Below are 27,642 nucleotides of genomic sequence, written 5' to 3'. Positions count from 1 at the left end.
AGAGACTGATAGAGACAGTCTGGAGTCAGTAAGAAGGTTGTGGGAGGTGGTAGCTGAGGTGCTCTTTTCCTCTAAAGCTGGAGACAAGACAGGGGAACTGAAAGGCTATAGTGGACTTCTGTAGCGTAGCAAAAGGCCGATGGGAAGTCTTAGATCTAGAGGGTGCTGAGCTGAGAAGATAGCTAAAATTTAAACATCAGTGCTGAAAAGAGCATTCCATTTATTTGTCCTTTCTGCAGCAGAAGAACCGAATGAGTGATTCTCTTATTTTATTACTGATGAGTGTTTTAGAGAGTCAGGAACTGGGGATCAGCCTAGCTGGGTGGCTTTGACTCAGGTAGTTTAAGAGCACATAGTTAAGTTGTCAGTATGGTCTGCAGTCACCTGAGAATGATCTGAAGCTATAGTATATGCTTGGTCTCCATGAATTGTAGGCCAGCTTGGTATATATAGTGAGTTCAGGACAGCTAAAGCTATGAAGAGACTGTGTCTCAAAAACCCAATAACTGGTTGGTATTCAGATCAAATTGGAAACATTTATATTGTCACACCTTAACAATTTATATTTACTAGATCATATCAGGAAGGAAATTGATTAGTAGAAATGATGTGCAAAGTTTTGATTTTATTGTCGTTTCATTTTGTTTTGGGTTTTGACATAAGGTCTCATATAGCCCGGGTTGGTTTATATTTCTCTGTAGAACTAAGGCTGGAGAATGGCCTTGAACTGATTTTCTTTCCTCTACTTCCTAAGTGCTATGATTACAGGATTGTGCCACCTTCCCAATAAGCTTTACAGATTTTAAGGACATAGTGTATTAAATCTTGAAAATAACTTGAGATGTAATATAAAGGTGCACACTTCCTACTACTTATGTGCTGGCACATATTTGTATGCATGACTAAGCCTGTTTTCAAGAGTGCTTTAAGATTCAAATTAGCTATGAGATTAGTGTTCACATCAGCAACATGAGTCTAACACAGCATCAAAGAGGAAACTAGTACACAACATAGACAAGAATTTTTAAAGATCATGTGTGTTTTGGTATTAATTTTGTTTTGAGCATAGTGTTACTTTTACATCAGGATAATGTAATTATTAACCTTCATCTCCATTAATATTTAGCATTGTGGAACAGACCTACACACCAGCTGAATGTATAAGTCAGGCAATAGACATCAATGAACCAATAGGCAATTTAAAGAAACTACTAGAACCGAGACTGCAGTGTTCTTTGGATGCTCATGAAATTTGCCTGCAAGATATTCAGGTAAGGTTCATCTCTATGGATATTGATTAAGTAGACTAAATCTATGATTTTATATTTTTGAGCATTTAGAAATGAAAGTTCTTTCATAAAATTTCCTGTATCTAAAATTTAAAGGATTGAGTAATAAAATTGAATTGAATAATTAGTCACTTGTTCCTTTTTACTTTCATGAGTCTGAAATAAAATCGATATAAAAATGGAGTAATGGGAAGCACTGCAGTCTGTGCTGGCTGACTTGACTTCTATGTGTGAGTTTTCTTACCTCTAGGAGGAGGTCCATTGACTAAATTGTTGGTATTTCTGATAGTAGGAAGGCCTCTTGTTTGTTTCCTGACTGCTCAGCCCCGAAATAATCGCTCAGAAACCATATTATTTGCAATACTGTTTGGCCAGTAGCTTAAGCGTATCTCTGACTAGCTCATTTCTTAAATTAACCTATCTCCATTAATCTGTGTATCTCTACGAGGCTGTGGCTTACGGGGTAAAGTTCTGGCATCTGTCTCTGGCAGGGCTACATGGCTTCTCTTGACTTTGCCTTCTTTTTCCCACCATTCAGTTTAGTTTTCCCCACCTAGCTCTGTTCTACCCTATCAACAGGCCAAGCCAGTTCCTTTACTAACCAATGGTATTCACAGCATACAGAAGGGAATCCCACATCGTCTCTGGTACTAAGTTTGAAATGTTTCCCTTGTAGAATTACAGTATGTTTCAATCATCCTCACAGACTTGTTTCACCTTTTCCCAGGTGATACTACTTTAATTATAAGAAGTAATAACCTGAGTAAGATTACAGAAATAGTTTTCCAAGACTTTTCTTAAACTCACTACTCGCATCTGTACACTTTTCTCACATTAACATGAATGTATATTTTGTCTTTGAATTGTTTGCTTCACTTTAATCTTTACTGTCTGTAATCATCATGCCTGTCTTGTAATACCATTTTTCCATATATCATAGAACTTTGACTTGATATGTTAAAAATTCAGGTCCTCTGCAATTACTATTAAACAAGATTCTGTTGTAAATTGAAATGTGTTAATAGAATTTATGCATTAGTTGCTATTAACAATATTTTAACCTTTTTCTTTTAATATGTGTATAGTAAATGTTAATGGTTATTGGATATTGCTCTTCTAAAATTAGGGACAATGATTGTATGCACTTAAAAGAACATGTTAAATTTTCTTCTAAGTAATGAGAAGATAAATGAATATGATATTTTGAAAGCAGTTGACATTTAGTATCTTATTAGAAGTATGAAATGCCCAACAGTTCTACTTTAAGAAATTGTTCCTACATAACACTCCCCTGTATGAGTGTATGTTTATAAGTATCCTAAAAGTAAATGTTTTAAAATAGAGTTTTCAATACATAAATTCAGAATTCAAAGTAGTCACTAAAAGTCTGAGCAAGAGCTATAAGGATAGAACACATTGAGTTAAACACTTGCAAACACTTCTAAATGATCCCATCTATCATTAAAAATCACCATTTTATTAATTATATCTGCAATGATAGATAGAATACCTGCCTCATAATGAAATATGGCCTACAAAGTACCTATTTTATCGTAGTTTCCCAGTAAGCATTTTCTGGATGAATGGAAGTATGTGTGAATTATATCATTAACTTGAGCTGCTTGGGTCTGTAGGCTTTCACACCCTCCTAACACGCTTCTTCAGCTGAACAAAGAATGTGAGCCTGGCAGCTTCTATTCCCCTTCAGTACAAACATGCATTTGGCATTAGTACCTGCTGCTTCTGGGAAAGCCTTGGCATCGTCAGATAAATGCCGACTTAAAAGCTACAGGAACAATCACTGAGGTGTACTTCTTTGAGGAATATGTTACTCAAGCAACCATGCTGGAGCTGTGTCCCTATTTGTCCAGGGCTAACTTCAAGATACATAGACCATAGCTTCTGGGGGATAATGCTAGTGTCCTCTAGACCTGGAGGACAATCTTGATGTCCAGACAAGACTTCAATGTCTAGCAAAGATTTACATTAAGGAGTAGAAACTGCCATATGTAGCCAATCCAATGTGTTATATGTTTGTTTTCCTGTTAAAATTGGATATAAAGTCCACTTAATACTGTAGGTTTTATGTATAAGATAGTGTAAATAATTAAAATTGTGATTGTAACATGACTGAATTCTTGATATTAAGAGTGAAAGGACAATTTGTGTGTTCAGGAACGTATGTGCAGACACATCTAGACACATAAGGTACTTATGATGGAAGTCTGTTTCAAGATAGTGATACAATATCAGAGGTCAAGATTATTTTTATTTTCTTAATATGCCATGGTAGGAAATGCATTCATTAGAAGGAGATATAAAGGGAAAAGAGTGCCAGTGTTCCAAGGATAAGGAATTATGACCAGAGTAGATCCAGTATTCGGTCGTGAATCCTTTAAATTTTATTAACTTTGTGGTCAGAGACTTCAGAGTGAATCTAAGTTTTAATATGTGGCATTGGTTACAAGGTATATATGGCATGAATATGTTAGTAAACTTAGGTAAATTGTTAGCCGCTAATTAACATCCTTCCTTTTCTGATAAATATTGCATTATCTTGTACTTTAAATGCATTTGCAGAATGAAGAATTGCCTGTTGGTGTTATTTAAGATCCCAGCTGAGATTGCAGCTCCCATAAAAAACTGCCACTTAAAATAATTTTGCAGCAGTAGGGAATGGCTGCAGAATGCCTGCTTTGCTCATGAGGCCCTCCCTGACTGTAGTTAGTCTTCAGCACCACCAGAATAGAAAATTAATTTGGTGGGTTTTTGGTGGCTTCCACTTCTTCAGAGGTGAAAATATTTTTAGTATTAGCAAATAAATGGTATGACATCTTTGATAATTAAAATGCATTCTTATAATTTGATTAGTATGCTCATAAATTATTGTTTGGTACACTGCTTTATACTAAACCATAGATAGTAACTTATCTAATGATTAAGCCAAAATAATCTTGCTTGCTCTCTTATCCGTGTTTAGCTGGATCCAGAGCGAAGTTTATTTGACCAAGGCGTCAAAACAGATGGAACTGTACAGCTTAGTGTACAGGTAATTTCTTACCAAGGTGAGTTACTTTATTGACAGGTATTTACAAATTGAGCCCATGTTTCTCTGATGGCTTAATAAAAGATCCGTCTGCCTTTGCCTCCCGAGTGCTGGGCTTAAAGGCGTGCGCCACCACTTCCTGACTTCTTCTAACATTTTTATTCTTCGAGAATTTCATTTTATTTTTATCATATTCACCCCACTCCTGCCCTTAACATTTCATTTTATTTTTAATAAATACTATTTATCTCACGTACAGTTAGTTGTATACCATTGTTCTTAGGGTATAATTTCTAAACATAATTCTGATTTCTGAAATAGCTTTAAGTTTTTTGCCTTACTAAATCTCCACTGGAGGAGTCTCCATAGTGATAATCACTTCAACTTTTTGTCCTTTCCACAAGAACTACAGTTCTTAATAGGGTTTGAATGTCTTTAGGATTTGGGTTAATTGATGTGGATTTAATTGGACAAAGTCAGCAAGTGTTTAGGATGGAAGACAAGGGCTGAGGGCTCAGTCTGTAAAGTGCTTGTGAGTGAGCATGAAGAACTGAGTCAGGATACCAGCACCGTCTAAAAGTGGGCACAGTGGTTCTTACCTGTGATGGCAGTGTTGGGGAACAGAAAAAGGAAAACCTTTGCGGCTGGCTGATTTTTCCAGTCGAAATGAATTGGTGAGGTGTAGACTTGTAGTGAGGAGCAGCAGGGCCGCAGGGCTGTGTTCCAGCCGCCCAGCTCCCGGCCGCCTGGCTAGCTTATGCCCCGAAATAACAACACATAAATTGTATTCATTTAAATACTGCTTGGCCCATTAGCTCTAGCCTCTTACTGGCTAACTCTCACAACTTGCTTTAACCCATATTTAGTAATCTGTGTAGCACCACGAGGTGGTGGCTTACCAGGAAAGATTCAGCATGTCTGACCTGGCAGCTGACTCCATGGCATCTGTCTAAAGTGCCTGCCTCACTGCCTTCTTCCCAGCATTCTGTTCTGTTTATTCCGCCTACCTAATTTTCTGTCCTATCAAAGGGCCAAGGCAGTTTCTTTATTAAACAATGAAAGTAACACATAGACACTCCTCCATCAGTGAGGGTCAGGCTCACTGAAATATCCTGACTCAAAAAATAAGGTGGAGAAAGAGAAGACGCCCCACATCAACTCTGCCTTTCCTGTGCATACACATACCTGTACTTAAACACCTGTACACACACCACCCCATGAGCAGTAAAGTCAAAAGAAGGCAGATGACCAAGCATAGTCAATTTGTTGTCCAGACAGTTGAAAGGCGGAAGCAAGGGACAGGAATTTGAACTTCTCGTAAACTTTGTAGTGAATTTGTTGCTAGGCTGGGCTTTATGAGGTCCTGCTTAAGAGAGAAAGAGGACAGAGTCTCTGATTTTTAACTCTCTTAGAAAGTTTGTAAAATCTTTAAGAATATGTAGCTCCTCATTTTCACACTCTAGTTTCTAATTTTTTTTTAAAATTCTTGTCAGTACCTTCATTTTTTTATTACTCTTGTAAGAAGTGGTGTATGTTGCCATGTGGTGTATGTTGGTAACATTTGTCAAGTGTGTGTGCTTAGGTGTGAATTATTACTAAGCCTTAGAACACTAGATGTTAAATTTTATTACATTTGCTCTTTTTTTTTTCTTCAAGCACACTTTTTTATTTTTCAACATTTCAGAATAAATTTTGGACATGATTATTTTCGATCTCTAAATATATTATCAGCTTCTAGGTTTCCTTAAAAAAAACAAGGATCCTAGACTGGGGACACAACTCAGTGTCAGAGTACTTCCCTCTTATGTGTGAGACCCTGTGTTTGGTCCCCAGCATAGCAGTAAAACAGTGCTCAAGCATTCTTCTGTGTAATCACATTATAATTACTAAAATGGTACTGTTTCTGTTGAATTGTATTTAGAAACAAGGATCTTCTCAGTTTCTCATTATTTCAGGAACATCATTTTTATTCTAATTTGGAAAAATAAACTTTACTTTTAGCTCTATGTGTCTTGAGGTTTTATTTAAATTTGTATTTTTGTTTCTATCCACTGTTAGGAATTGAGCCAAAGCTAAACATTCTTGAGATTGTGAAAACTGCGGAAACGGTTGAAGTGGTCATTGACCCAGATGCCCACCATGCAGAAGCAGAGGCGCATCTCGTTGAAGAAGCTCAAGTGATAACCCTAGATGGCACCAAGCATATCACAACTATTTCTGATGAGACCTCGGAGCAAGTGACAAGATGGGCTGCTGCGCTGGAAGGCTACAGAAAAGAGCAGGAACGCCTTGGGATCCCCTATGGTAATGAGACAGCTGTTGGTTGGGTGCGGCAACAGTTCAATAAGATGCAGAAAATACCACTCGGGTAAAATAGAATATTCTGTAATGTAGATCTTTTACAAAGATTATTGATTTCTATTTATCTATTTAATTTAGAACTGTAACATACTGAACAAATACATGGTGAACAAATGCTGTACTGATTGCTTGGAATACAAAGAATTATTAGAAGAAATTCTGCTTATAGCATGTTCACAGTGTAGTGAAGAGAAAGAAGATAAATATCTTTAAAAGAGGTGACTGCCATAGAAAGTTTAACCTGTCAGTGACTAATAGAAACACAGCGTGTGTTTAGAGCCTCAAAGGAATAACCTGGCTGTTTGGAGGAATGACAGATGGAGTTGAAGCAGTTCACGGATTCAGGGCGAGCTCAGGCTTACATAGCATGCCCTTTCTCAGAAAGCAAACAAGAATGTCACAGGGATCAGAGTGCTCTGAAGAAAATGGGAGGGAGTGTATTCTGAGAAACTATACAAACAGGAAACATTCAAAACAAAGCTTAGACCAGGATGAACGCAGGGTACATAGGCCATATCGTATCAAGAGTTATTTCTTACATCGTAGAACTGGTTTTGGTCAGTGAAAGGGATAACTAAAAAAACAAATATTGCCCAGATGTCCCATAAGGCACATTGTGACTGAGAGAAAACAAGAACGTATTTTTGTCATTTATACAGTAGTAATGTTGTTTAGATTAGCATAGACTATGTGGTTTCTTTTGTAGTAAAAAGGAAGAGTTACACAAATTACTTAAATCTTCATTACAATGGAATGATACTGTTTACCAGGCACTGTGGTAAATTCTGGGCTGATGATGATATGCAAGAACAGAGCATGCCTTTGACACCCCGAACCCTGTATAGGACTGGCCTCAGTGCCTTATTCTAGCCAGGCAAGCACTTGACATTTAAACTAGATTCCTAACAGCTAGGCATACATTGAAAGTCTTTCGGAGGAAGTAAAGATGTCTGATACAATGATGTCTTGGGTGGGGGGGGTGTTGATAGCACTTGATTTTGAAATAAAATATGTAATCAGTTTAAGGTAGCCTTAACATAGTTTTAAGAGCACAAACTCTCGGGGTGGGTTTGTTTTTAAAAACATAAAAATGAAAGTCTTTTGAGAGAAACAGTATGGACAAAAACACATTATTATTGGTTCCAAGACAACCTGTAGGGCAGAGGAAGGATAAGGGAAACATTAATGATGCCAGGTACAATAACACACATCTTTAATCTTAGCACTCTAGTGGCAGAGGCAGGCAGATCTCTTTGAGTTCTGGGCCAGCCAGGCCTGCCTAGCAAGATCCTGTCTCCAAAATAAACCCTTATCAATGGTACAGCTGGAGACAGGGAAATAACTATATAATATCACTGCTATTTAGGGAGAGTTATTAGGTGTTAACACCCTTGAGATTTTTTTGAAAAAGTCAAAACTATGGAGTAGCATCAGTTTGATAATCATAGAATTATTGTTCAGATGGGTTTAAGTTAGATAAACAACTGAGAAATAGAGAACATTGATTAGAATTTTTTAAGGCAATATAGAAGAAAAACATGGGGAGGCAAATTATATAGTTAGTACAATTGGAGAGTTGGTAGTGTGCCCTTATCACTGTTCCCTGTTCCCTCAATAATATAACAACTTAACAGTATTCACATTGCATTAGGTGTTTTATTTAGACATGATTGAAGTTACATGTGTTCGTGTACATCCTTTATAAGTAAATGCTGCACAATTTTGTAGGGGACTTAGAGTCTGGGGAATTTGATATCCCTGAGGAGTGGAGGTAGTTCCTTACTGTGACATGTAGAAATTTACTTTTGGCGTGTGTAAGCTAGTGTGGATTTTTTTTTTTTTTTTTTTTTTTTGACCTTTTTGATAGCAAGTTAGGAATCACCTGAGAAGAAATGCTGAGAAGGGAAGAATGGGACATGAAAACTCTGAATAGTGTTTTTCTGTGGCATTTGCTGTATTTTACACCAGACATCTTCAGTTACAGGAAGTAATACATATGAAGATGACCATAGGTAGCATGATGATTGATTCGCCGTGGCGCAAGTCCCACCAAGAATATCATTTACTTAATTGAAAGTACATTTAAAATACTTATCATCTTTGATAAGATTCTTTGTCATGAAATTTTTACCTACTAGGCAAGTGTCTTAGGGTTTCTTTTGCTGTGAAGAGACACCTGACCACGGCAACTCTTAAAAGAAAAACACTTAATTGAGGTGGCAGATTATAGTTCAGAGGTTCAGTCCATGGCAACCCAGGCTTCAACTTCACAGCTTCACGTACTGGCTTCTCTGTTCCATTCAGGGATACCGCTGACACACACACACACACACATTCAGTTACATTCAAAATACCACAGCAATCTTACAAAATGAGTAGCATTTTCTCAGAAAACTACCATTTCAAACTTCTCTTTCTTTATCTACATGCAGTTCTCTGACAAATTTATTAATTCTAATCATCAGTGGAATATAATTAACTACAGCTACTTTAAATCTCTTTGAATGACTGACCCACATTGGGAAATCCCTTAAAGTTCACATTAATATAAAGCAGTTTTTTATCTTGACAGCAGCTTAGACACTTCTTCATTCAGGTGGTTGTATATGTGAGTATTTCTTAGAATTGTCCATTGAGCTAATCTGAAGATGAAATTAATAATTGTATACAAGTTAGAAATCTGTCAAAGAGATGGGCTATATAAAATGTTAAAATAATTAAAAACAAATTCAGTCAAATATGTATTTTCCTTTATGAAATATGGATATTGAAATGATAGCTAGGTTTGTATTTTTAAAAACTACATGTTTTTGCCTGATACTAACATTCAAAAACATGTAAATTCTTGAGTATAAATAATATTAACAGAAGAAAAGTATTAAAGATTGTATCTAACTGGCTGGCTGTCCAGTTCCATAGCTCTGTCTTCTCCACACTTGTAAACTCCTTTGTTTAACTTCTCTCACAGGTCTGATTGATAGATAGATAGATAGATAGATAGATAGATAGATAGATAGATAGATAGATAGGGAGGGAGAAAGGAAGGAAGGAAGAAAGAAAGAAAGAAAGAAAGAAAGAAAGCAAGCAAGCTTCTCAGAAGTCAGTTCTGTCCAGCTTTCCTGTCGGTAATCCTGCTCTGTACTTGTTTTTCTTCGTCACTAATGCACCTTGTAGTGAATGAGAATTGTCTGGCTTCTGTGTACAGCAGAGTCTGCTCTTTCATTTTGGTGACTTGGCTGGTGTGTGGGGTGTGTATATGGTTTGCTTTATTGTGTTCTCTGAGATAAAGTCTTCCTATGTCGCCCATATGCACTTTAGCTTGTGGTCATCCAGCCTTAAGCCTATCCATTTACTGGAATTTCAGGCACTTGGCTTCACTTTCTGCTTTTACAAACTGCTTTGTAACTTTCGTCTAAGTTAGTCTAGTTATCTTAGAACTGCTCATTTGTTGTAGAACCATGTTAGACAGCTAAGGGTACCTAAGTTCGGGATTGATTGTTTGTTTATAAGACAGTCTCACTCTAGCCCAGGCTATCCTAGAATTCACCATCTAGCCTAGCTTGTCCTTGTCCTTGAAGCGGCCTTCCTGCTCAGCCTCCTAAGTTAAGTCTTTTTAGTTACATAAGCTTGTATACACATCAAGACAGTCTTTCTCCTACTTTGAGTGATTAGCCATTAGTTCTTTCTCATGTGTGTCAGGAAGCAGTCTCCATATCTTCAGAGCTGTTGTCTTAGCCTTTATTCCACTGTAGTGCTGAGTCCTCCACTTCCTGTTTTTGTAGCTTCAGCCTATTTTACTCCCATCTCATTCTGTTTATAGATTATCTAGAAAGGGTTCCTTAAGAAGACTTTTGGCTTTACACTTTCAAACAATTTCTTATTTTACTCAGATCTGCTTATGGTAGTGCATAGTACATTAATGTTGACAATTTCACTTTTCTTTTGTGTTTGATGACCCCATTCCGTCATTGTTGCCATATAAAGCATTCAGAGGCCCCTTGATTCAAGTTCTTGATCATTGTATCTTTTTTATCTGCTCTTTGTGTCTGGTGTTTATCTTGGTTTGATTATGGTGAGAGTCTTTTCCTTCATTGTGGTATGCATTAGTATGTATTTGTTGTAATGTCTGTCTGTCTTTCTTCCTTCCTTCCTTCCTTTCTTTCTCTTTCTTTCTTTTTCGAGGCAGGGTTTCTCTGTAGCTTTGGAGCCTGTCCTAGAACTAGCTCTTGTAGACCAGGCTGGCCTCGAGCTCACAAAGATCCGCCTGTCTCTGCCTCCCAAGTGCTGGGATTAAAGGTGTATGCCACCACCGCCGGGCTGTAAATGAGTTCCCTCCTCTATCCTTCTGCCTTTCTTGCTGCCTGGAGTTAGCACAACCTGAGCAGTACAAGTTTTGAAGGGAGGAATTCTCACTTTATCCTGGCGGACACCTGGGCAGCCACGTTTGATCACAGTTTCTCTTTACTGAGTCGGTTGGTTATTGCCCAGTTTACTGTTTCTAAGACCTAACCTCCCTCCCGCTCTCTGGCTCTGATTCTGGGTTGCTATGCTTGTGCTTCTTTAAAAATGGCTTCTCTTGGGCTGGAGAGATGGCTCAACGGTTAAGAGCATTGCCTGCTCTTCCAAAGGTCCTGAGTTCAATTCCCAGCAACCACATGGTGGCTCACAACCATCTGTAATGAGGTCTGGTGCCCTCTTCTGGCCTTCAGGCATACACAGAAACAGAATATTGTATACAGAATAAATAAATATTTTTAAAAAATAGCTTCTCTCTCACTTCACTGTTACCGTTGAGAAAAAAGACAAATAGACAGCCAGTTCAGTAGATGAAACCAGGTGTCCTGATAGTGTTTGAGGAAAACAAGAGAGACTGTTTACTTTGCCTTACTTATCTTGATAGTTTCCTGTAAAATTTTATATAAAATGAGCTTGCTTTCTTAAATATTTTAAAGGGAGGTGTGGTTAAGGTAACTTGGCTAACTCAGCCATCTTATGTTGTTGTGAGGTAATATTCCAGGGCTGAACATTTGCTCTCTCAGCTCATTTGTTGCCTTATTCTTATATATCCCATTCCTTCATTGTCCCTCATCCCAGCTCCCTCCCTTTCTTTCCTTCCCTTCTCTTTTTTGACAATAATGGAGCTTGAACTCACAGATTCCTGGATGCTTGACAAGCACTCTACCTTTGAGCTGTGTCCTCAGTCCTCCTTAAATTGCCCACGCTGGCCTTGAACTGTGACTGATCCTCCTACCTTAAGCTCCCAGGTAACCAGGTTTATAGGTCTGCACCACCAGGTTCATTGTCTGTTTTGTTCTTTTTTTTTTTTTCTTTTATTGCTTCCTTCCTAATCTCCTTTCACCTGGGCCTTCTCTGTGCATTTCCTTGTTTTCTTGGCCCTGTGTTGTGGCCCTGTGCTTCTCACTTTTGTTCTCATTCCCTCCCTGGACCCTGCATTCTGAAAACTATTCTTTAGCCTTTGTTTTTGTTTTTTATTTTTTGGCCTACTGTGCTTCCAGTGACTGCTTCTTGTCTGAATTCAGACTTCCGGTGCTCAGAATGAGTCATGCCATTTTGCTTCCCTCTGCATTCTTTTCCATGATTTTTTTCTGCATTTTTCTGAATTTTTTTTTTCAGCCTGAGATGAGAGCTGACTGTTGGCTCAGCTGCCCTCAAGTCTCCGTAACAGTTGGGTTTACAAGAGTGTTCCACCACACCAGTATCTTATAAAAATGGATTTGTCTTCATCTGTGTATATTATGGACTTTGTGGTAGATATTTGTCTCCTGGGTATTGCTGTTTGGTTTTTGTGAGGATTTATTTATAGGCTTCTGGTTTTACCCTGAGTTGCTTTCTGTCTCTCTTTGTATATTCAGGGAAATCAAACTTTATTCCCATCTTTCTATACTTCTCTTCTTGCTTTCATTCCTGTGTTTATATTTACTATAGATTGTTCCTTGAAAAAAATCTGATTTTTACTTCTTCACATATTTTCTTACTGAATAACACCCATTTATTGGGTGATCACTGTTATTTGAGTAGATAGTCATCTTCAAACATGAATGCCAGTGTCAAAGTCAATTCAGCATCAAGTTCTCACAGATAACATTTTCTGTTAGGTCCAGAGATATGACATAGTCTTTGCATGTACTGGCAATCTTTTTCTTCTGTTTGTAAATTCAGTTAGCTTATAAATACAAAAGTAGCAGAAAAGATTAAATAATTTGGGTATTCTTTGTGTAAAGTCATCAAATATCTATTCGAGGCACTGGATAGACACTGGAGTCAGATTTACCAGACACAGTCTTTGGGGTTACAGCCTTGTTGCCAGTGGGGAAACAACTGAGTGGACAGGTGGTTAGGATGTCATATCACAAGTGCCACCAAGGTAGCGAACCTTTCATTGGAAGGGATGGAGAAAGGGTGCATTGTGCACAATTTGAAGAGTGACACCAGCTCCTTAGGATCCCATTTAGTTTTTTTTAAGGCACCAAACTATATAGTCCTACAAAGTAATATTTTGAGCTTGGTCAGTACCCTCCATTATCTCCAAGATAATATACTTCAGTTGTCATCTGGCCCACCAGAGAACGATTTTATAGTTTGTCTTTTGTGATAAAATTCCAGACTGACTGATACAGAACCAAGTGAGTCCTTTGGAAACAGACTGAGAGCTTGAGAAAAAGTTGAGTAGAAAATGCAGCATCAGCATAAAAGTTGGTCTTCATAGAATCCGTTTGCTTCACTGGAGAACATCTGTCTGGGTTTCATGTGTGTGTATGTGTGTACTGAGAAATGAACTGTAAATTTATCTAAGATGGGATTAGGCTAAAGGTAATATTTTTCTTTCTAGATCCTATACAGTGGTCCACAGACCAAGTCCTGCATTGGGTGGTTTGGGTAATGAAGGAGTTCAGCATGACTGATATAGACCTCACCACACTCAACATTTCGGGAAGAGAATTATGTAGTCTCAACCAAGAAGATTTTTTTCAGCGGGTCCCTCGGGGAGAAATTCTTTGGAGTCATCTGGAGCTTCTTCGTAAATGTATAAAATTAGACTTATTATCTATTTGCATTGTAACTAAAGCTTAATTTTATTTTTTGTAACTATGTTTTTACTTTATTGTTAATAAGCAAACATGTGCTATAGTAATTGACATTGTTGCAAGTAGTGTGAAGAGTTTATCTCAATTCCTATAGTAACACCATAAAGTATTACTTTCCTGGTTTTTTTAGTTTTTCTGTGAGAGACAGAGTGTTGAACCTAGGGGGTGTCCAAACTAAGATTCTAACTCAGGCTTATACCTTATTCCAAGGTCTCTCTCTCTCTCTTTTTTTTTTTTTTTTTTTTTTTTTTGAGACAGGTGTTACTGTGTGCTAATCCTAATTATTAGGCTAGCCCTAATGCAGGAACCTCTTGTTGCAGTTTCCCAAGAGGCTGAGATTGCAGGTGCAAGCCTGGCTAGAATGCAAGTTTTTACATCTCACCTGTTGCTCCACCCTTAGTCCTTTTCATAAACTCTAATCATCACCTCCCCTTTACCTAGTCATTGCCTGTACTTGATCATAGATTTTCCTCCTAGACTCTGATTTGTGAAAGTAGGCATTTATTCTTCTCTAGTTGAATAAATAGGATTTTTTTTTTTTTTTTTTTTTTTTTTTTTTTTGGTTTTTCGAGACAGGGTTTCTCTGCAGCTTTGGAGCCTGTCCTGGAGCTAGCTCTTGTAGACCAGGCTGGTCTCGAACTCACAGAAATCCGCCTGCCTCTGCCTCCCGAGTGCTGGGATTAAAGGCGTGCGCCACCACCGCCCGGCATAAATAGGATTTTTTAAGAGAGCCACAGAGGTTCTGATTAAGGGACTGTGAGGAAAACTTGGAAACTGCCTGGCTGACTAAAGAGTTCAAATAAATGTAAACTTTTTGTTTAATCCATCCATTATGTTAATGGCTTTTATGGTATCTTTTAAACATTCTTAGCAGCCCACCCCCTCACTGTTTTTTCTATCAGTAATATTAGCCAGACTGCCATAGTTTTCAGTTTATAAGTGGATACATGCTGTTCTTTTTGTTGACATTAGGATGGAAATGCCACGACTCCTACTTTGTTCTGCTATACTGGTAGGGAAAGAGAGTCTTACACAGCAGTTTGGTTAGCGTTTTCACCCAAGGGTCACTCTGATATTGAGTAAGAGATGAGCTTAGAAAGAGCCTCTGCTTGTTGCCTCGTAAATGGATTCTCGTAGATGGTTTTTAAGTGCTATTAAGAGATTGTATATCCACTGAGTGTACAGGGTTATTACCACCTTCAGTCCCTACACACGAGTAAGTTGAATGTTTTGGTTGCGCTTTCATAGTCTCACCAGAATCATGTTCATTCAAACATTTTCGTGTTGGAATTCTTGAAGTCGTCTCTTCTGAAGTCGTGGTTTTCATAGTCTCTCCCAGATAGCATTCTTTACTTGTCACATTTTGATTCACCTGCTGTTTCTCAAACTGTAAAGTTAATACTCATTTGCTTTTCCTAGTCAGGAGGCAAGAGTCTTTTTATCCTTCTTTTTGTGTGCAGTAGAATGAGTTTTCTCAGAGAAGCTCTGCACTAGAGTTGTACAGCCTCTGTAAATATCTCATAGAATTGCTTGCTTGTCCAGCATGGATCTTTGCTCTGCTCTAGTAAGGAAATGGCATTTGGGTTTTGAATCTAAGGCCCATTTACAGAATGGGCACGATGATCTGTAAGGCTGTTTCTGACAGATTATCTGTAGTTTTTAAATGTTCTTGGATTACTTCCCAAGTGAGCAGAAAGAAGAAAGGCCTATAATTTATTCGGAAAGGTACTGCTTCCTGGGACAGAACTGCTGCTGAGCAGCCTGCCGCCTCGTCAGCCTTAGAAATCTCTTTTGACGCTGTCTAAAGAGAAAAGACTCCTTTTGAACCTTGGTCACCACTTGGCCCTCTTGAATGCAGTTCCTAAGTTAGAATTTCTTTCAGATTCTGTTATATTTGGTGAAGATAGAAAAATGTTTCAGGATACAAATTCTTCAGCATGCTTTTGGTGTGAACATCTGTCTTGTCGCCAAAGACCATGGTCTTAAAGGGAAAGGAACTGCTTCAGCTTTATACCCTTAGGGTCTAATATTTCCTCATAAGCCCCCCATGTCCCCAAGGACTTTGCTTCTAAACATTCTATTTCCTTCATGCATGGCCAAGATTTGGGGAACTTTAGAGGAAGTATTGTATTCATACTTCTTTATTTTATTAGGTTAAGCATTCAAAAACCTGTCCCTTTGTGTATTCTGCTTTCTGATTAAGAGTCTCTTAAAAACAATATCAAACTCAAGTCTGAGAAGGAAGGTTTTAGAAGCAGGTTTCCAGGCTGTCTAATGGCTCCTTTAAGGCTAAGCCACTTCTGTTCATTTAGTAGCAGATGGAATAATTTCAGTTTTAATAGCTCTTTTCTTCATTGAGTCTTTTAAAGTACTGAGGAAAATCTACCACAAACAAAGCTTTTGAGAGAGAATAGTTCTGAGGTAGAATGTTCAGAACTAGAATTCTGAAAAAAATACTCAGTTTTCTAAAAAGTTAACTTTGTAGTGTGCTTCTTGAAAAGTTTTCTTTAACATTAACTACATCTTGTGCACTGTGTGAGATCTCACTTAGCTAGGAAGAATATCGGGGTCGAAATGCTACCTAAGCAGTGGTGATTACTAAGATCTAAACCCCTATCTCTGAAACTAGTCCTAAATAATTAAGCCCTGAAACTTAGGAGTCCCAAAGAAAATTCCACCTGGTGAGTAGGCTCCAGACCTTGTCTTAATTTCCCAGCCCTTCTCTGTTCTTGTATCTCAAATTCTACCCAGGCAGTAATTTTTTAGAATCTTCTTGGGGACCCAATCTTATAACTCACTCAGTCTCAGAATGATCACTGACAGGTTTAGTTTCAGCAGCAGACAGGCATAATTATGATTGGCATAGTTGTCTGAAGTGCTAGAAACTGGGATATGCTTATGTCACAGGGTAAGAATGGCATTTGATCTGCTAAGAGTGACAGACTAATGAATGGTTTTGTAGAGTATTATGTTCAGGTTGTTAGTTCGAATTCTCTAAGGAACTGAACTGATAAACTGAACTCATGGTTAATTTGTAGCATTTGGGACAATTATGGTTTTATTGAAAATTTAACTTCAGAAATGTTATAAATTTAAGGAAGGTTTATTCAACAGTGAATGTTATAATTAAAACATCTCAAGGGTTTGGTATTTGTTATCCTGCTAAGTTTCAGTTGTTTAATTATCTTGATTGTCTTCCTGGTTTTGGTTTTATTATGGAGATTAAAATAAAACATTGTGTTTGCTAAACTCAGTTTTACTGGATTGGTATTATATTTTTGGTTTTAAATGAAAATGAATTTGTTTTTGTGTTCTTCAGATGTTTTGGCAAGCCAAGAACAACAGATGAATGAGATAGTTACAATTGACCAGCGTGAGTACTCATTCTTTAATTTCCCCACTTATCAATAGGAATGCTTCTTTATTAGCTAACTCAAGGTAAAGATCTCAACATAGCTTTCTGACCAACCTTTAGGTTCACAGAGGAATGAAGCATCATAGCTAACTTTTCAGTTATACATTCACTTTGGAATAAACCTGCCTTAAATTTATAATATTCGTGAAGTTAAATTTTCAGTAAAACCTTAGTTCCCAAGTGCTACGAATTAACCATGTTTAAAATACTGCTTGACTTTGGTTACAGCCATGAGTTCAAGTAGACCAGGAATAGATGTGGGTGTTGGGTTTGCCTACTGGAGATCCTGTTGTTCCCTCTTTAAGTGAGAACTGATATCCACAGCTGTACTTTCAGAGGTTTTTCTCTATACCAGCGATGCTACCCTAAATCTTCGGTAGTCATTATTCTGTGCATTCTCAGGGCTTGTGGATCTTTGATAAGCTGAGTTACTGTTGACATTGTAAGAATGGCTTTGTTGATACTTGTTTCATTTATTTTCAGTGCTGAATAGCATATCTAAAATTCCACAGATGTTACCAGATTAGTAAGTTTAAGAAAAATCAGCAGCTTCTATTTCTACCTTTTCAGTCCCAAAGAGTGCCAACTTTTCTCACACTGCTTGTTAATTTATAGTCTTCTCATAGATTAATGTGAATTTTCAGTAGTCTACATTTGCACCGTCTTTGAAACCATTTTTTAAAAATATTTATTTATTATGTATACAGCGTTCTGTATGCCAGAAAAGGGCACCAGATCTCATTATAGGTACCTGGGAGGCACCATGTGGTTGCTGGGAATTGAGCTCATGACCTCTGGAAGAATAGCTAGTGCTCTTAGCCTCTGAGCCATTTCTCTAGTCCTGAAACCATTTTTATAAACAAATGTATTATGACTTTGAGAATGATTTTGCCATTTTAAGTTGTTATTTTGGATCAAGGCAGACTAGCTGTTCCTAAGTTAAGATTCCTGCAGTAGAGACTGTATGACTATTTTCTGCCGATGTCTGAAGTCTTTTCTTGACATAGTTAGAGGGACATTAATTTTATTGATTGCATTTACTTTTATTTCCTATAGTAGAATGAAAATATGTTTTCCTTTTTGCTTTTCCTTTTAGCTGTGCAAATTATCCCAGCATCAGTGCAGTCTGCTACACCAACTACGATCAAAGTTATAAACAGTAGTGCAAAGGCAGCCAAAGTGCAGAGGTCCCCGAGGATTTCGGGAGAAGATAGAAGCTCACCTGGAAATAGAACAGGTATTTTTGCATGGATTGAAATTATAAAACTTGTCAAGGTAGACATATGAAAGTGTAAATATGGACTATCTCTGGCAAGTGTATATGTAGTTAATATTTCTAAATGAGAAGTTTGTGTTTGCCTTGGCTCAGAGTGAACCGGAGGACTTGTGCACTTCCTCTGACTTGTGTTAGATTCTAATGTGATGACCTGTGCTTATGCTTATGGATTTAGGAAACAATGGTCAGATCCAACTGTGGCAGTTTTTGTTAGAACTTCTCACTGACAAGGATGCTCGAGACTGTATTTCTTGGGTTGGTGATGAAGGCGAATTTAAGCTAAATCAACCTGAATTGGTTGCACAAAAATGGGGACAGCGTAAAAACAAGCCTACAATGAACTATGAGAAACTCAGCCGTGCGTTACGGTAAGCATTTATGTTATTTGTTTTCCCCCAGTACCAGACTTACCTAAAATGGAGCTTCTTGTTCTTGATATAAAACCTGTTACATAATAAAAATAAAATCCTTTTTCTTAAGATAGTGGCTTTGAACCAAGAGGTGGCGGTGCACTCCTTTAGTCCTAGCCCTCGGGAGGCAGAAGTAGGCATATCTGTGAATTCAAGGCCAGCCCAGTCTGCAGAGTTCTAGGACAGCCAGGACTACACATAGAAAGAAACACTTCTTGAAAAACCAAAAAGAAAGAAAAAAGGGGCGGGATTGGGGTGCGTGCACGTGCACACGTGCCTGCATGCATGCTTGCTTGGTTAATGGATAGCTCTGTGGATAAAGGTGTTCACCACAGCCTGCCCAGCCAAGTTCTCTCTGAATCTACACAGTAGGAGAAAAGAGCCAGCTTCTGACACACATACACATGCACATACAGAACTGTCGCAGGTGTCTCCTCAGAAGATACACTTGGAATCAGCAGTCGGGGTCTCACTCAGACATTGTTGTCAGTGTACCTAGTCAGATTCCTTGTTGGTAACCCACATAGCACAGAACAGTAGTATTAATATCCTGTCCTATAAAACTAGATCGTTGAAGCATATACAACTTGTTACAGTAATTTTGGGTAGTAATATTGACTATGAATAGCCATATTTGAGAGATTATATTTAATAGGCACTGAATTCTGTTTCCCATGCAAGTAGAATTCCTTGTATTACCACAGTATAATTGTTAATCACTCTTCTCTTTTCCATTGGCTGAGCAGGACCTCAGTTGTCATAAGGACCAGGTTGCCAAGAAGATTCATTAACCACTAGAGGAATATCCATTATCTCCCCAACTCACTGCTAGGTTAATTGGAGGATTGGGGATAAAGACCCAGTAATTATATTCTTTTACCTGCACTGTTACCATGGAAAGCATAGCAAGAAATAAGTTTGTAGAATTTAGAGGCTTGTGAGTCATGCCAAGTATCGCCTCTCTTTTGTCACACAAGTTCTTAAGCTGTCCCCAGGTGGGAGGATTAGTTGTTTGATCCTAAGGTCTCCTGTGTCTCATCTTTCACAGAGGCATCTGCATCTGCAGCATCTGGGAGATATCTCAATTTTTTAAAACTAAAACTTTTATGCATTATGTTAAAAATGATTTTTAAAGAGTTTACTGGTAATTTTAAGGCACATAAAGATTTTAATTATAAGATAATTTGTTTTATGTAATTTAAAAGCATAAAGATTTTTTTAGTTATAAGATAATTTGTTTTATGTAATTTAAAAGCATATAGTTTCCTGTTCAAAACTAACCTGCTTATTAATCTTTAATATTTTTATACTTTGTACTACAGAGATGCTATTTACATACTAAATTGAGTGTATATTGTATCAAATATGTGAATACTATCTTCTGTTATGTGCATAGTTTTATCTTTTTACATCTGCATAAATCTGAATATCTAAAAGTGAAAATTGGAATGATTTTCCTTAAATACTATGAATACTCTAAATGGAAAGACCTCAACTACCTTGGGTTAGTGAGACTATGGGAGTGCTTCCACCCTTGGCCAGAGATGTGCCCTGTTAAGTTACTAAGTAAGTTTTCTTAGTAGATGACAAACAGAAATGTCTGAATGTTCACACACATATTCTAAGTCAGAATTCACCCATGTATCCACCTCAGAAGAATGAGTAAGCTAGTTGTGATACATTTGAGTATTAAAGATGAATGGCTGCCACAAATGATGATACCCTGATGTTCAGGAAGGGGTCTGGGTCCGAAGGACCATATAGAAAATATACGTGCGTGCGTGCGTGCGTGCGTGCGTGCGTGCGTGTGTGTGTGTGTGTGCCTTCACTTAATACAGTTTGATAAACTAGGAAAAGCAAACACAGCATTTATGAATCTGCTTTTCAGGAACCAAATACAAAGCAGAGCAATGAAATTAGTGTCTTGGAGCAAGCTTGAGGTTAATCTTTAGAGTATGGATGGTTGGGAAGGAACAGAGGAGGCTCTAGGTATTGACAGACTCTATTATTAGACCTGAGTGATACTTTTCTAATCACTTTTGTGTTGTCTCTTTCATGTGATATAGTTCAAAATTTAAAGAGATATAAAAACTGGTTTCATGAAGGTAAGGGGGATAGCTATGAAGCCATGAGTAGGGAGAGAGCAGATGCAGCCTTGTGATGATACACTAGATTATTAGATGCAATAAAGGCTCACGTGTGTACTTTTTTCTTTTAACACGAAACGATGATTGTACCCATTCTAATTATATTCTAGAAGGAGGGAACAACTTTATTTTTTCCTTTTCCCAAGTGTCTGTCATAAACCTGTATTTTTAAACTGCATGACAAGCAATTTGGTAGTTTATAAGCTGAGACTCAAATTTTTTGTTGATATAAACTCTGCTGTACAAATTAGCCATAAACTCAGCTGCTTCTGTCTCCATAGAAAGTATAGTAAACCAGCCTACTAGAATGGACTCGGGTCTGCCCTGCAATTGTAGACTGGGCAGCTATGGTTCTTTATGATGCCCTTTGCCTCCTTCCTTGTAACCTGTTTGTATTTATTCTTTTGGGGCCCATCTTAGTTAGGGTTTCTGTTACTGTGAAGGGACATGGTGACCATGGCAATTTTTTATTTCTTATTTATTTATTTATTTATGTATTTATTTATGTATTTATTTATTTATTTATTTATTTATTTGGTTTTTCGAGACAGGGTTTCCCTGTAGTTTCTAGAGCCTGTCCTGGAACTAGCTCTTGTAGACCAGGCTGGCCTCGAACTCAGAGATCCGCCTGCCTCTGCCTCCCAAGTGCTGGGATTAAAGGCGTGCGCCACCGCCGCCCGGCCATGGCAATTTTTTAAAATCTATTTTAACTAATTAACATTTTTTTCATTTATTTTACATACTGACCATTTTCCTCTCCCTCTTCTCCCTCCCCACACCCAGTCCACCCTCCCCTCCCTACTTCCAGTCCCCCCTCCCCTCCCCATTCCCAATCTCCTACCCACCCTGCCCCACTCCTGCCCCACCCTACCCCATCCACTCTTTCACTCATGGGCTTGAACAAAAGCATGGCACATCAAGTTGATCTTGGCCCTCCCTCTGCATCAAGGCTGGGTGAGGTAGTCTAGTATGAGGAACAGATTCCTAAAAGGACCGTGGCAATTTTTATAAAGGAAAACATTTAATTGAGGTGGCTAATTTATAGTTAAGGGTTCAGCCCATTATCATCATGGTGAGAATGGCATCGTGCAGACAGACATGGTGCTGGAGAGGGAGCTGAGACTGCTACATCTTTCAGGCAACAGAAAGTAGTCTCAAATACTGAATGGCATCTTAAGCATATATGAGATCTCAAAGCCCACCCCCACAGTGACACTTTTCATTCAATAAGACCACACCTACTCCAACAAGGCCACATCTCCTAATAGTGCCATTATCTTTGGGGAACCTTTATGTGTGAATGAATGAAAATTCAAATTTCATGTCTGTATTATATTAGATATATTAGATTTTATATAAAACTTGCAAGGAGGGGCTGCTTATTTGTCCCAGCCACCTGGCTAGCTTAGCACTGAAATAACCACACAGAAACTGTATTAATTGAATCACTGCTTGGCCCATTAGCTCTAACTTCTTACTGGCTAATTCTTACATATTAATTTAACCCATTTCTATTAATCTGTATATCACCACGAGGTCGTGGCCTACCAGCAAAGTCTCAACACGTCTTTCTCCAGCGGCGGGTCCTTGGCGTCTCCCTGATTCTGCCTTCTTCCCAGCATTCATTTAATTTTTCCCACCTACCTAAGTTCTGCCCTATCAACAGGCCCAAAGCAGTTTCTTTATTAACCAATAAAAGCAACACAAAGACAGAAGGACCTCCTACGCCATAAAACAAAAGTGGATTTTTCAACCTATAAATTTGTTATCTGGATTCTTACTAGCATAACTTTTATTAAGAGTTAACTGTGGTAGTTATTGTGTGCTAAGCACTTTATAAAGATCATTCCTTAACAATGCGGTGAGGGTAAGTACTGTTTTAACTTCATTTTATAGATGAGGAATGAAGGATTAAAGGAAATAGGATGTTCCTGTGGTCACAGAGGCAGCAGGTCCAGGTGCGAGGCTTTGCAACATGGTTTCAGGCTTAAAAGCTCTTGGTTAGATTCTTTTGCCATTTCCAAAGCTTATTTTTTTGTTTGTTTTTGTCTTCTCTTTAGTAATTATGCTGGTTTCTAAATCAATGTGTAACACAGTCATTAAAATTGTGTTTTAAAGTTTCATACTGTTAACTATTGTGGTGGGCACAGAACTCGGTAGACTTCTTGTAGAAAAGTCTAAAATATGAGACTTACAAACTCTTCATTTTCACAAGGTCCTAATGTGGTTTCTCCTTTTAAAGGTATTATTATGACGGGGACATGATTTGTAAAGTTCAAGGCAAGAGATTTGTATACAAATTTGTTTGTGACTTGAAGACTCTTATTGGATACAGTGCAGCAGAACTGAACCGCTTAGTCACAGAATGTGAACAGAAGAAACTTGCAAAGATGCAGCTCCATGGAATCGCCCAACCAGTCACAGCCGTAGCGCTGGCTGCTGCCTCTCTACAAACAGAAAAGGACAATTGAGACCTAGGGACCTTCTAAGAATCTAAGGCTTTCTTAAATATTTAGAGCAAGCTTTGCTCTGACATTTATTACTGAATTTGAATCTTATTTCTAGACTGTACAATCTGATGCATGATTTTTTTTATAAATATTTCATACTCTTGTGAATTTGGATCTTTTTACTTTGAACATATATTTTAGAAAATGTGTGTTAAAGGATCTCCACGATGCCTGAAGTCTGAGAGCAGGTTCATCGTGGGGTAGTGTGCTAACAGTCAGGAAAGCTAAACTGGTCAGTATTAATGTCTAGCCCTACCAAAAACAGCCAGTAGCGTCTGAAGATGACAGTAAGAAAGTGTCTCTAGGAAACAGCCTGGTGTAACCATTGCCTGAGTGAAGCTGTTTCCCTCTGCTGCTTTACATAGAGCCGCCAAAAGGAAGTTCTCAGCTAAAGCATGTGTGCCTGTTTCATCTAATCAAGCAGAGCTAAGTGTTCATATCAAATAAAATTATATTGATAATTACTGAACTATCAGGTTATTAATTTATATATTTACAAGTAAAGAATAAGTTAACTGGCAGAAGAGCGTGTTGTATGAGACCGGTTTAAAGCCGGCTTAACTCAAGCCTTTACTAATGGTTGTCTGTATAGTTTATTCATTATGTCAGGCCAAGGACTTAAATTATTTGGAGAAAGGCGTTTAATTCTAATAAACCAGCTATTGCAAAAAAAATTCCAAAATGATACCATTCTTTGGATTTTAAAAAGTATACCTCAGTAAGAAAATAAAAATTTGGTTTAGACTTTTTTTTTTTAAAACTATAGTATCAGATTATTGTGCAACACCATTTATGTATTCATTTCTGTGTTTCTGATAAAATGAAGACATTAGAGCAGACAAAAGTACTTAACTTTGAAAATGTTAGTAAATTACTTTTGAATAGTTATAAAGATTTGGCTTGGCACTGTAGGAGATCTTTAAATAAACTTCCCCACTTGTTTCATTTGTTTTCCTTTTGAATATTTCATATGTGTCTCTAAAATATTATATATATTTATATATATATATATAGCCAGCTAATCACTTTCTGCATGTATGAAGACATAAAGATATTCAAAAGGGATACTATTTCTAAAATCTTTAAATAGATCTTATATGAGATGCCTTACTGCTTGCTAACACTAAGAAGAAAATGCTAGAAAAATCTTTTTTCTTTTGTTTTAAAGTATTGTACATAAATCATGATATGAGAGACTAGCAAATAAGTGTTGTTAGCAGAAAGGTGTTCCTCAGAACAGTACAAAGGCTGCCTTACACACCTCTCATTTTATTCTTTCAATTCATGCCCAGAAATGACTTTAGAAGAATTCATTTGATGTTGACTAGTAGGGAGAGCACCTGTGATTGCAGCCTGCTGGTATTGCTGAGACTAAGCAGTGGCTTGGAGTATAAGGGACAAGAAAGAAGGATCGTTTACCTCCTACATCTTAATTTCCACTGCTGTGCTGTCAGACTTCAGCAAGTATTGTTTGCTTATATTAAGTCCTTTAAGATTCTACAGTAAGTACTTAAAAACAATTAAATTGTGTTTTTTGTTTTTGTTTTTAATAAACAGTAAGCTGACAAACAGCACAACTTGATCCCCATGATTTTAAGAGTATCTTGAGTATAAAAATTATCTCAAGACCCTTACTTCAGATAACAAATTAGCAGCTGTAAAGAAGGCTTTTCCCATCTTTTTAAAGCCCGGGGAGCCAGAAGTCACTTTCAAAACAGGCTATTTCCATAGTACATTGAGAGTTTGAGAATCTTACAGTTAAAATGTTTGAGAGACAGGATGTTAAGGACAGGCTTTAATGTTTCATTTGTATAAATGTATGTTTTTAAGTCAAGGAACATCTGTATGTCTAAGTCCCTAAAATCTAATTAAGCATTTTCAAGTGCTTTTCAAAACAAAACAAAAAAAGCTACATTATATAGATTTTCTTTGTGTGGTAGATTTTGTTTTGCTTATGATTTGAGCAGAGTTCTCAGTCGTAAGATGCTCATCTCCCCCTCTCTCCTATGCACTTTCACTTTGGAAATGAGAGGGTCTCTCCTTTACTCAAGCTTCACGTAGACAGAGAACATTTGTTGTCCTTATGAGGTCACAGTTTGCTAGTCTTTATTAAAAACAACTCATCTTGTGAAAGAAAATACTAATTTGTGGTATTCTTTGCTCAGTTTTGTTACACATTTTTCATAGGATTTAAGATAGTCAAACTAAAAGAACCATCTTTTAAAGATGGTTTGACCATCTTTTGTACCTTGTAAGTTCAAGAATAATGAAATGTTTTTGTTTTAAAATAATTTTTCAATATGTTTACATTGAGATCATTTTATACATGTGCTAGCGTGAAGTCTGAACATTTGTGCTGGCATTGGAAAAGTCCAGTTAGCTAGGCAGAATTGATGTGCGTGGTTGATCTCCACACAATGAATTAACTGATTACATTCATTTTGGTGTCAATCCATGTAAATAAATTAGGAAAAAATATAATTTTTCTCCCAGATAAAAGGTGATACTTGAGTATGGTTATTTCTTTTAAGGAGTGTACCTCCAAATATTTTTGGCAAGTTCTGTCGTTTTCATGCATTTGCCATTTATGCTACTGCCTTTTATAAAGAACCTAGTGTATCCTTGAGATAGCACAAAAGTGTTTTAAAATTTATAACTGCAAAACAAACCTGTGTCTGACTTAATGTCCTCGATCTAAAGGCTATAAAAATGTTGATATTTCAATACTTCACTTATTCCCAAGAAAATAATATTCTGTCTTTTGTAGAAGGGAGGAGAATTTTTGCATACATTTTTACTCTTTAAATAAAGACACTTATACTATCATAATAACAATTATGTATTTCTTTGGTTTTTTTGTAATTTTACATAAAGCAGTTATTTTCTATTTTTACTCAGATAAAAATATTTGTGCATAAAATGTAAAAATAGTAAATGAGAAAAATAAAACTTATACAATAAATTCTTATGTTGAAAGTTTTTTTGCTTTTTGTTTTCTTCTGAAAATTGAGATTCCTGGAATTTTTTTAGTTGGTTAAAAATCTTGAACAGTCCACTTCTGACAAGTATACACGTGTTCCTCTGTATTTCTTTTGATTACTTAAAACCTATCAAAGTAGTGATTTCCAGGACCACCCCTCCCATACACAAAACAGAATAGGAATTTGGGGAGAACAGTTTCTGGTGAACTGTAGTTAGCTGGTCGAGGTACTTGGTAAGAAGAGTAATGTGTTCCCATCTGCAGACGTAAGGCTTTAGAATAATAAAGTGACAGGTGAACCTGTAAGGTTGAACACAGGTCAACAAGGCAAGGTAAGGGCTGAAGAGAGGACTCCATGGTTAAAGGCACTGCTCTTGCAGAGGTCCCAGATTTGATTCCCAGCACCTGTGGCCTGCTCATGGCAGCCAAGCGATTGATAGAGCCTCTTCCTCTGTATGCATGCACATATAGCTATAAACACATACATGCCCATAGTTAAATCATAAACCTTTTTGAAAGTACTGTTCCTTAAAAATATAATTGTTAAAGCTATTATATTTAACTGCTCCCCTCTGGTTTTTATAGTCTCCCTGTGTAGCAGTCTGAGTTCCAGCTTGTGATATTCCTGCCTCTCTCTGTCCAAGTCCTGCAGTGACAGGATATTTCACGCAAGACCTAAAGGAGGGATCAGGTCTGGAAAGTGTCATTTGTGCCTTTGTAGCCCAACAATGCTTAAACTTAGACGTGCTTAAATAAGAAGCTAGTATTTAAGAACTTCATGGCTTTTATTTTTTTTCAAAATTTTGACTGTTTTTATTTTAATTATTTGTAATCTCTCTACAATTTTCTTTTTTTCTTTTTATTTATTTTTTCTTTTTTTCTTATTCCCTCTCCTCCTCCTCTCCCCCCTCCCTTCCACCCAAAACCCCCCTCCCTCCCTCTCCAGGCCAAGGAGCCATCGGGGTTCCCTACTCTATGTTAAGTCCAAGATCCTCCCAACTCCCCCCAGGTCCAGGAAGGTGATCAACCAAGCTGAGAAGGCTCCCACAGAGCCCGTCCATGCCGAAGAATCCAAGCCCATCGCCATTGTCCTTGGCTTCTC

General features: G+C 37.5%; 1 protein-coding gene across 4 annotated transcripts in view; it reads left to right on the top strand.

Moving 5' to 3' along the window:
- The window catches only part of Gabpa (GA binding protein transcription factor subunit alpha), a 29,858-nt gene extending 3,348 nt beyond the window's left edge, over positions 1–26,510 (top strand). For 3 of the 4 annotated variants that reach the window (XM_038345070.1, XM_038345069.1, XM_038345072.1), the window contains exons 3-10: positions 1,127–1,271; positions 4,270–4,354; positions 6,394–6,639; positions 13,547–13,741; positions 17,122–17,175; positions 18,314–18,454; positions 18,669–18,861; positions 23,293–26,509. In XM_038345070.1, coding sequence (XP_038200998.1) covers positions 1,127–1,271; positions 4,270–4,354; positions 6,394–6,639; positions 13,547–13,741; positions 17,122–17,175; positions 18,314–18,454; positions 18,669–18,861; positions 23,293–23,521 — 1,288 coding nt within the window. In that variant the 3' untranslated portion in view covers positions 23,522–26,509. Of the gene's footprint in view, positions 1–1,126; positions 1,272–4,269; positions 4,355–6,393; positions 6,640–13,546; positions 13,742–17,121; positions 17,176–18,313; positions 18,455–18,668; positions 18,862–23,292 lie in introns of all 4 variants that reach the window. The other variant, XM_038345073.1, reaches the window with a different exon arrangement.
- Positions 26,511–27,642: the final 1,132 nt, after the last annotated feature.

The sequence above is a fragment of the Arvicola amphibius genome, chromosome 10 (genome assembly GCF_903992535.2).
Source record: "Arvicola amphibius chromosome 10, mArvAmp1.2, whole genome shotgun sequence".
In the NCBI taxonomy this organism is placed as follows: Eukaryota; Metazoa; Chordata; class Mammalia; order Rodentia; family Cricetidae; genus Arvicola; species Arvicola amphibius.
The sequence above is the reverse complement of the archived record's forward strand: the minus strand, read 5'-3'. Positions and strand labels throughout refer to the sequence as shown.